The 11245-nt window shown below is 38.7% G+C and overlaps 1 protein-coding gene across 1 annotated transcript; it reads right to left on the bottom strand.

Moving 5' to 3' along the window:
- Positions 1-3: 3 nt before the first annotated feature.
- On the bottom strand, positions 4-729 carry LOC139148844 (palmitoyltransferase ZDHHC22-like). Its single transcript, XM_070720274.1, has one exon. The coding sequence runs from the start codon at positions 727-729 to the stop codon at positions 4-6; it is 726 nt and encodes a 241-aa protein (XP_070576375.1).
- Between the last annotated feature and the right edge of the window lie 10516 nt (positions 730-11245).

Genomic DNA, 11245 nt, shown 5'->3' with positions numbered 1-11245 from the left:
GTTTCATTTGTTCTTTTTGCTTGTATCAGTGGCGTTCTTGTGCTTCTCACCACAACTACAACTACCACCATTTCCTTCCCTTGCTTTAGTAAGATCTCCATCATCATCATCATCATCATCAACCTCACCATATTTGTTGCCGTAAATACCATTTCCACACTGGGGGAGAGGGATTGGAAAAAGTGCTCCCAGCATCCAGAACTTTCCAAGAACATCACTCAGGTTGCTCCACAGACCATTGTCAAAACCCCTCACGTCGTTCATCGCCTCAAATGTCGTCAGACCAACTGTCGAAATCCACAGCTGCCAGAGGAAGAAGCCCAAGCAGACGATACCTGCAGTCAACGACAGGTACATAAATACAACCAGAAACATTTCGCCAGAGGTTGTGTTCTTGTACCACCAATTGAGTATGGTGTATGGCCCGAGAAAGATGAATGTGGTGCCACCTGTGAACTTTGTTCCATACACCCGGCTCGTGTACATTGCATTTGTGATAACAGAGTAAGCAGTACCACAGAACATTTGTATACAGTACCACATAAAATACTTCTGGTTGTAGTAGCCTATACATGTATTCATAAAGAAACAGTGGTGATCGCGCTTGACAATACTGGCATTGCACAGTTTGCAACGATGGCAACGGTATGGCATTGTTTTCTTGGACTTGTGATAGTCTGTTACTTCCTGGGGTAGCTTCTTGATAGACGTGTCGGTAGTGGTTGCCATAATGTAATTCCACATGATGTTTACAAACAGATACATTGCAACTGCATAATGGCGGTGCAACGTTTTGGACGAGTGCTTGAATATTTCGGGAAACGTGACGAAAAACGCCAGAATGATTGCGAGCACAGTCATTGTCAGGAAATAAAGCGGTGCAAGTGAGTTAAATATTGCCATTAACTTGAGCCTTTTTGAGACATCGTTGCGCCGAAATACTTCTATGAGCCCCATGTTTGTACTTGTTACCGTTGCTGGCTTCGTTCTTGAAACTAGAAGGTCAATGCCATATTCAGTTTGTTTTCGTCTGTCACGGAAGCAGTCGCCGACACTAAACTGAAGTTATTTTCGTATTCGTGTGCAAATTCGTATTCACTTAAGTATCACTGAAGCATTTGTAACATTATTCCAATAGCTTGAACAATAACCTTAAACCTATGGAATCTTTCAGTTACATGAATACTTTATCGATAAGCAAGTATGTCTGATGTCCCAGAATTTCGCCTGCCACATGTCCTATCTTTTGAAATTAAGCGAAAAGGGAGGGTTTTGGTTGGAGGAAATAAACGCAAACAAATAAACACCCCTTTCTGTTGGTTTCATGTTCGTATTCGGAGTAACTGCACACGCCGGGATGCTCCCACCCCCTCCCCCCGCGATGTTTTTTGTATTTAAATTGTTTTATTGGTAACATTTTCTTTAGTAACATGAACTTAAATTAAAATGAAGTACAGTGCTTAGTTATCTACAATTTTGTGTAAAATTGAAATCCATTTGCTGCAATGTTTCTCTAATTTGTCTTTTCCAGAGCTATTTCGTACTCTAGATGGTAGTTGAATTTCACTTGCAACATAAAAGCTGAAAAGTGTGGTTTACTCTGTTTCATTTTCATGGCAAGGATGTGTCTTTTGGCTAACAGTAGCAAGTGATTATGAATGTCAGAGTAACCGTCAACACCAAAGAGCACTTCATTTAAGTTATGTCTAGTGAACAAACTGAGAGATTCCTCGAAAATGTGTGAAATTCGTTCCAGAAGGTCTCAGTGAATTTACAGCTGTAGAAAAGATGATCTAGTGTCTCGTTGTGTCCCCCCGCGATGTTCCTGGATCCTCTGCAGCTCCGCGTAAAGTCATTTAACGGAGGCCAAAATACCAGCTGAACCACAAAGAACTTTCCGCGTCTTTATTATTAAATATGTGAACCACCCTATGATAAAGTTCAACATTTATAATACATTTATAATAATCGATACACGTTATAAACAGATAAAGGCTGCGTTCAGATAAATGGTGGGGGGGGGGGCTGGAGGAATTCAAGGGGGGGAATTCGAAAATTTTGGGGGTAGTAGAGGGGGGACTCGAAAATTTTGCTCTGCCTGTAGGGGGACTTGAAATTTTTGTGTTCTCTTTTGTGTTTTACATTTTCCAATTCCCGGCAAGTTTTTGTAGGTAATTCAATGAAAATGAATACTATTTTTATGTCATCCAATTGTTGTAATGTTAGTAATCATTTAAGAAAATCTAGAACTATTTTGTCACATTTCATGACTTTTATCGAAAAAATCGAAACGTGTGCAGTGTTCTCAACGGCGCCTTTTAAGTGGGCGGTGCGCCCACTTTAATTTCACGGCCGCCCAGATAAAATCTACGCCGCCCAGTTTAATTTTCGGCCGCCCATGCTTTTGAAACCACCGTCAGCCTTTGTTCTGGGGTGGCGGATTTGGTTCACGGCAATGTTTTTATGCCGTGCTTTTGTTTGTTTCTGTATTGAATTTCAATAAGGTGTCAATTTAAATCAATAAGGCACATTTTGCTGTTGTTGTATGTGTGAATTTGTCATTTTAATACCTCGTCAAGATATGTCACGACGACCATAGCGGAAGAAAGACCGCGAGAGAAGCTCGACCGACTTGTCAACCCATTCACACAATCACCGTCCCGCCACCCGGACGGTGACACAATAAACTGTGCGGTCGCATCAAGATCTAAGTGTTGTCTCGATTGATTCTGCCGAATTTCCCCCCAAGAAAGTACACATTCTTTTAACACCATCATCAGGGTTCTCCCAGCCCAAAACAGCGTCGCGGCCCGCGACGCTATTGTTCAACCCTTGACTCCACCGACCCATCCAAAGAAATTGTAAAGGACAGAAAAATTGATATAAAACCATAGTCAAAAGACAGCAAAAGTCAGCGACGATTTCTGCTCTTAATTGACGAAAAATTTGAAATCAAACTGATTACACATTCCCTAGATACAGAAGTGGCAATTTGGTGAAATTTCTGTTTGACTCACATCTTGAAATAAAAAGTAAACGTGGAACGAAGACATGTATGCTGCCGATCAACAGCGTAGCATAGCTTACGGAACTGTCTGTCACTGCACCGGCAATGGGTTGGCTGCACATTAAAGCAACTCAACTTTCCAAGATCGAACGGTCAGTATCTTGTGAAAACAGCATTATAGCAATGAAAATTGTTATAGTCAGCGGTAAAAACTCTTAACAGATGGAGCGTTACTTGCTTTAGACAAATGAAAATGCATGTGAAGAGAATAAAATCCCAGATCGCGTGCGTGAATGAAAATATACCGTAAACAATAGCGGATATGACATCAGAGTGGGACTCTTCTATTTTGGTACCGGAGGTGCGCATTGTCAGAGAACCCTGATAAACGTACTGAAAAACGTAGTATTTCCTAGCGATGCTGTCACGGGAACTTCGATATCTCATTGTTTTACATCTTTTAATAGTTTCTTTGATCTGAGCAGTTTTACCAACTTTAACGGTATATTTTACTCTCCTAACCTTTCTTTATTTGAGTTAAACAAGGGTAGGAGCTTATGCAACTTAGTGAGGATGTAGGTGAATTTTGAAAAATCAGTGGAGGGGCTCTGCTTCATGAGTACCCTGTTTTGTCAATTTTTGCTGAACACAAACTATATGTAAATATTATGCAAATGATTATGTTAATATTATGCAAATGATTATGCAAATTAGCCACCCACTTAATTTTTTTATTTGTGGAGAACACTGGATTGTGATTTGTTATAAAAAAACCAAACGAGCCTACGTAACAGGGCAGGAGCTGCAACTGTTGATGATTTTTGCAATATTTCTATGTAAAACAACTAGGCCTAGGCCTACAGTTTTTTGCTGTCTCCCTACAGCATATTAGTTTGTCGACAAAAACTGTATATATAAATATGTATTAGGTGATAATTTTAAATAATCAGTAACAGTCAGTTGTCAGTGATACAAATGCATGGTACACATACACAGGCTGTGATAGTAGGCCCTAAGCTAAATACTGGACATGATGTAGTGAGTAGAACAAGAACGCAGTTGTATAAACTGAACAAAAATATTGTCAAAATTATCAAAGTTAATACAGCTACTGCCTACGGGAAGTGTCACTATCAGATACTGCCCTGCTACTGCAGTGTCACTGTCTCTGAATACTTAAGCAGTGATAGAGATAGCTGATAAATCCAAAAAGTTCACTGATGCATTAAAAATGAATCAATTTAAGAACTTGCCTTTATATGACTTTACAAAGTACTAATAAAAGTAATGTTGAACATCTGCGAGCGGAATGGAGCAATACGTGTTTATTTTGTCTGAGCGCACATCCTTTACAAATATGCGTGCTTGTGAAAGTTGGGGGGAACTTGAAAAATTTTGATCATAGAGAGGGGGCATTTGAAGTTTTTTAGGGTATTGAGGGGGGATCTGAAAAAAAATAAGATTTCAATTGCGATTCCTCCAGCCCCCCCCCCCATTCATTTTTTTGTAACGCAGCCTAAGGGAAGCTTGTCGTTGAAACTGCACGTGGGCAACTTTCTTGTTTATAAACAATATGTAGGCCTAAGCCTTAGCCCCTATTTCATACGCTTATCTAGATGCATGCATCAAGTCAACATAGCTTCAACATTTTACGGCATTTTTTAACTTTCATCAATCGCCAACGTACCCTAGATACAGTGTTTACATCGGTCGTAGGGGTCCCTGGTAGACCTACCATTTGAGCAGAGTTTAGTTAGTTAGTTAGTTAGTTACTTAGTTAGTTAGTTAGTTATGGACCAACAGGTTGCCTCAATTACAGGTTCATTTCATAATATATTAGTACGATAAGAAGCAGGTCTAAAAAGAACAGTACACGCAGAGCTATAGGAGGAGTATAAATATTAAAGCCCCAGTGTACTTTGCAAGTACATCATGTTGTTATTAGAGTTTACAAGTTTGTACAGGAATGTAGTATCTAAAAATGCCCGTCTGCTCTCCAATGTGGGCAGCTGAAATTTTTTACAAAGGTTGTTGTACATTTCATTAAAATGGTTGTGAGGATCGGTAGCAAAGATGTTTTATAAAAACTTTTCTGGACTCTCTCTATTTTCACAATCAAGTACCTTTGGTGAGGAGACCAAACTTGAGAACAATATTCTAGATGGCTCCTAGACTGTCTCCCTTTAAACATATTTTCATTTTATCTTAATATTTCATGATAACAAATATCTTAGGGAGCCGTCAATGTTTACGGCCTGGGGGAGGGTAAAAGGATCGAATTTCATTGGAAGCGCCGAAATCTCGAGTACCCGCACCCCGTCAACCATAATGAATTTGAGTAGGCCTACCCTCTTCTCTAACACAGAAATTTTGACTGAAATCCCCTCCATCTAGGCAAGTTAAATATCAATACATTTATTTGTAAAATTTACAAAAATACAGCAATAGTAAAAAATTTTTAAGTCCTGGTTTACCCCGCTAGATTACTATCAGTTATCGCATGACAGTTGAAAAAGGTGAAACCGACACCATATATGCTTAATATTGTTTAATTTGGATTAGTACAAGTATCGTGGCAGGATTTTCACAAGGATCTCTGACAGGGAAGAATTTGGAAGTACTTGCATGGGGAGAACACGCGAGAGGCTGAGGGGAGAGTGCCAGAAGGGGTATCCCCTCTTGCGTGGAAAATTTAGAGAAAACTGATGTGTGCGATTGTGTAGTCTGGTGCATTCTGAGAGGTGTTTTGAATTTACTTTTACTAACTTAAAGTAAAACCGTTAAAAATAGGGGTAGAGCATCGGAAATTTTGAGAAATTGATGGGTGCGATGGCGCGACTCAACGATAACAACTTCTGTGTAATACAATTGTATTCTCCTTACCTGGCCTGTACTTCACATACGTTACTGTAGATCTTAGTCTGTTCTGATAGTTAACCAACGAGAGAGTGCAGACTGACTCCGACAGTGCAAGCAAACCGTGTGATTGCAACTCAGAACTGTTCATAAATGGCAGACAGGGAGATCTCAGTGTATAGTTACTGTGTAATTGTGATATTAGTAAAAAAGCAAAACACGCGGCGCCCATCAAGTATATATATTTTTCGATCGTTAAAAGCTGCAATAGGCTACTGCATGAATTGCACTACTCAAACTACAGATGGAGACCTACTCTTATCATGATCTATGTAATATTTAACAACCGTTAATGAAGGTTTAACCAGCCCAACAGCTACATAATTTTAGTTCGAAAATAATGTAGAGCAAAATTATTTCATTAGGCCCCTACATGAATCATCGGTGCACCATTTATACCTATCAAGACTAGTATCAGAACGAGAAGTAAATGCATGTCAAATTTTACTTCTGCTGAACACGACATCGAACTAAATGCCATTTAATTTTGAAGGTACATCAACGGAGTGTAGTACCAGATTGAGACAGTAGTATGCCTAACATGGTGCAAATGCATTTTGTTTTCACGTGTAGTTCACTGATGAATGTCGTGCGTAGCAATAGTAATATTTGACATGTAGTTATTTCTGGTTCGCATGTGGTTCGAAATATCTTTGCTCTTAATTGCAATATTTATGTCGTCATATAAATGTGTCACGAAAAAGAAATGCGATAATACTTAAATTCGATGCATGCTGTTTTAGGGGTTTGCTTGTTCGCTGCAGACGTCATTGTTCATAGCTGTTGCCTTGTATACATGTAGTTGTGAGCATTGACATGTATGACATAGATTGGCCTCAGAATTCAAAATCCAGTCCACTTTTCATTTATAATATTCAGTAGGTTGCGATTGGAGGTTTGTTCCTCCTAGTTTGGGCAAATCTGATAACCCGCAAGTACTATTCGTCCAGCCTCTTCTTCATCCGGCACGATCTACAGCAGCTGTTACCGTCCACTGATTTTGGATCGAAAATACAGCTTTACATGATTGTGTACACACAAGATATGCAGTCTACGGAAATTTAAACGAACGTTTTTTGAAGTAGATTTAAAATCACTCTGGTGTACTAGAGATTTTTTACTAAAATACTTTAACTTCTATTCTGTAACTGACAGGTCTATAGGTAAAAACCATCTTAACGAATTTCTTCTTCTAAAAACACTTAAGCTTTCCACGGCTATTAATGTATACCATCGTTCGGTATGATATCAGCGTTTGCTTTTATTGTTCAGACTTCATTGTTTTAAAAATTCGACAATATTTATTCCCGAACATGAACCATCATGTTTTTAGAGACTGGACTGACGATGATCAAGTGAGGTTGAGCTGGTATAGGTATTTGCTTAATGCAGATGTTCAGCACAACAGCTGTCATCGCAAACCATTATGATCCGACTATTACAACGCGGCTATGTTTCTGCTCGTTTTCTATCATTCCAATACATAAATTATAGATCCCCGTGTTTCAATCATAAATGAAGTTCAACGATATGTAGAATAATACGAAATCGGTTCAACAGAGTCGCAACTTTTCATATACACATAAAATGTTAGTGTAGTGAGTGACTGCATGTGTAGGACACGGTCTCTCTTTAGATGGACCGTGGGTAGGAGTACACGATTGTTGTATGAGTATGTCAATCAGTGCCGAACGCCCGACCATTATAGGTTTAAACCTGTATCGTCCCTCCCTTTCCGATCAATCATAAATAAAGAACCTATATAAAACAAGGGCTGAAATGGTCTAAATGTGTTGACTAGCTCTCTCTCTCTCTTTTAGTTTTCAGCTTTTGAATTCGGTCTCAAAACTACTGACAATGTTTACATCGAAGGTTCGGCGATATTTGCAAGGGCTGATTGGTCGTAACGTTCTCTCATTTCGTCTCCGAAAGGCTCTATGGATTATGGTTGGATGTATGAGCATTGTCTGTCTGTACAATTTATGGAACACGGCGTTATCCTCTGTATGAAGAACAATCACAGTAAGTATGCCTACTAATACCTTGTATCAGGAGAGAAATAAATGTGAATACAGTTAGTTTAGTGTTGTGTTAAAGTTGCTCACGATTTATCCACAAACGGTCGCTGAAAGCCATGTATTGAGGTAGGGTACAAAAATTATCGCCTCTAGGCGATGTATATCTGAAATTTAATTTTTGAAAGAAGATAAGAGATATTCCATTGTAATTCTAGGGAGGATTGATATATTGAATAGACAAATTCGCAAGTACAAATCATATCATCATAAGCATAACAAACATTTCCTACTGAATATTAAAATGATAGAAAATGTTCCAAAAATCAAACATGTTCATTGTTCAGCACGATATGGTCAGATAACTTAAATGTTTGGCTTTTTATAATCGTACTTACGTAACGGTCAGACTGAATTTAAAGCACTGTAAGCTGAAATATTTTCAATAGCAGGTGTTGTGGAGACATTGCATATAAATTTCTTTACACCATCTGTACATATTTACGATATTCGGTTTCCTATCAGTATTACATTTTTGAAAGCGAATTCTGACATTATGAACAAGATACATTTCATGTTGCACGACCAGGCCAACGATTAATCTCCAAACGAATCGCTATGCGTAAATGAATACATTTACTCAATAGATCGCGGGCAATAGACGATATTTAGTGGAAAAAAATGCTGTCCGATGGATGCACTTTGTAAGCGCAACTGCCAATTCAATTCCACAGATATTGGAATGAGTCAGTCCTACTTTTTTACTATTGTTGATATCTAATGCGTTTTGGATGATTATATAATTAGGCAGAATATGTACGTTACATTACTGGTTCTAATGCCCCTGTCTGTAAGTTTGAGTTAGTAACTGTCATATTTGTCGCTATGGGGCGTGTGCTTCTCTTATCCCCTCTTGCTCCAAATGACTAGAGTACACTACTTAAATTTTGGTTTCCTTACTCGTGACGAAGAATATAAAGATAGCATTGTTACAGTTACTTTCAACTGTTTTCTTCCCATTCTTTACAGGTATGTCTCTGAACGACAGATCACCTATGAATCGATCTTGAGCAAGTGGGGACCTGTACGTGGTATGCAAAAACCAAAACGTGACGTCACAGGCGACAATGTCTTGCGGTACATCTGGTTCAACTGTAAGGAATTTCACTTTTACAACCTGCTTAGCCTGATCAGTGTCTACAGAATCATGAAACCGCGGACGATTTACTTCCATGCGGATTGTGAACCTACTGGTCAGTGGTGGGAGGAAGCCAGGAAAATACCGACTCTCCAGTACGTCGACTCAATACAGCCAAAAACAGTTTTTCTCCAAAATTTTAGCTCATCTTTCGACGTTCACAGAACCGATGTAGCTAAAGTTCTCGTTCTCATGGCCCATGGAGGCGTGGTAATAGATCCAGATGTATTTGTTTTGAAATCTCTGAGGCCATTGCGACATTACAAGTTTGTAATGGGTGTATCCGGAGATGACCGACGACTCAGCAATAGTGTAATGATTTCCGTCAGAGATTCTTTGTTCCTCCGACTATACTACGGAAACTATCGAAGTTACGCGAAGGATTGCCTTTTGTGTAACAGCATCCTTTACCCGACTATGTTGGCCCACGAGAGAAACGCTTCCCTTCATACAATCCACTTTACTTTAGATGGCTTGATGAAAAACAAGCGGAAAGTGAAACCAGGTGAACTTGAAATGCGAAAAAGCGTAATGCTTGCGGAGAGTGCGTACTTCGTACAGTTTCCTGTCAAGCCAATTCTTGAGATGTTCAACCCGACGTCGATCAAGACTATGGACAATATTGCGGGAGCAATGGCGAGATACATATACTATGGATCTAGGGGTCTCATCGCAAAGGATATCGACCCGAAGCCATGGTGGACGTCTATTCCGGCCAACTCGACAAATTCCCTGACATATTCCAACAGCACTCTCTTTCATAATACCACTTATAATGACCATGGATGGAAAAATCACAGGAGTGGTCAACGAAAAAGTCGACGAAAACGTCAAAACACCAAGGCATTTATACACCCAAAGAATTATAATTGAAGACTTCGATATCAAACTTGTCTGCAATTACGATGAAATTCAGGTCTTTGATATGGTATTTGGTTTGATATGGGAAATGATATTTGGAGAAATATGGGAGCATGCGCACGTTTACCTTCTGAAGTGACATTATGACACATTGTAGACTTTCTAGGTGGAAACCTCTCCTGTTTCTAATTGTAACAAAAGTTGTATAATTTGGATTGGCCAGTTTTTAGGTAATTTTAAGTGAGCTTAATGTTGGACTGGAAGACACTAAAAAATAAAACATCTCTGAAAATAATGACATCATTCTTAGATCATTTTTAAGTCTCATCAGCTCATCTCCTTGGTGGGTCATCTCCAATGTGTATGCCATGGGTCAGTAAACAATTATGGTTGAACTATGTAGGTGTTGTTTTTCCAACTTTATACCTCGAATAATCGCATGGCGAATGATAGCAAATTATTCAGGCTCTGTTTATTAGCTATATATTTGACATTTCAGAAAACATTACTGACTAGCTAGCTCCTTCAGTTTAGGCGCAGAACAAAAGGTAATGAATAAAATGTCAAAATTTATAGCACTTGATCCGGTAATGCCTCTACCGTTACAATGAAAAAAGGGGGCAGTAGCATCAACTTTTGATCATTTTCCCAAATAATTTTGTATTATGCTATGTCGTCACGTCAGAACGCAGCAGGTTTTCATGATTTTGCAACTCTGCTCACGTCCAAAGATTGTTCTTACCACTGAGGTACAATGAGATCGCTGTTATTACTTAAAAGACTAAAGCAGTCTAAATTATAACCAATATTATGACTCCCAAATGACGTTTCCATCTTTTCTGATCGTAGGTGGTATTAAGTTTTGCTTTCAGAAAAATGAAAGCATTTAGCTTGATAAAATGGTCATCTTAGTAATTGAGTAGGCAATAAGTGAATGTTGTTTGCAGTTTCAGGTTTAGTTGATTTATACAAACGAAAATATCAAGATTACAGGTCATATAGATTTAACGAAAATAATCAATTTACCTGTCAACATTAATGTAGGGAATTTTATATGAGAGAAATGTTGACAATTAATGTTTCAATATGCTTTCAATGAAACGCGAAAGCGCAGCTAAAAACACATGTACATGGAGAAATTGAAAAAAAACAAGATTTCAAAAATTATGCCAACCTGTAGACAACCATCTATTCCTATAAATCACCCGTCCGATAAAATTATAGACAAAGCAAAAACTTGTGAGTAGG

The sequence above is a fragment of the Ptychodera flava genome, chromosome 14, assembly GCF_041260155.1.
Source record: "Ptychodera flava strain L36383 chromosome 14, AS_Pfla_20210202, whole genome shotgun sequence".
Taxonomy (NCBI): domain Eukaryota; kingdom Metazoa; phylum Hemichordata; class Enteropneusta; family Ptychoderidae; genus Ptychodera; species Ptychodera flava.
The sequence above is the reverse complement of the archived record's forward strand: the minus strand, read 5'-3'. Positions and strand labels throughout refer to the sequence as shown.

What these genes read in the sequence shown, in the direction of transcription:
- LOC139148844 (XM_070720274.1), bottom strand. Translation starts at nt 729, where the DNA reads ATGGCAACCACTACCGACACGTCTATCAAGAAGCTACCCCAGGAAGTA.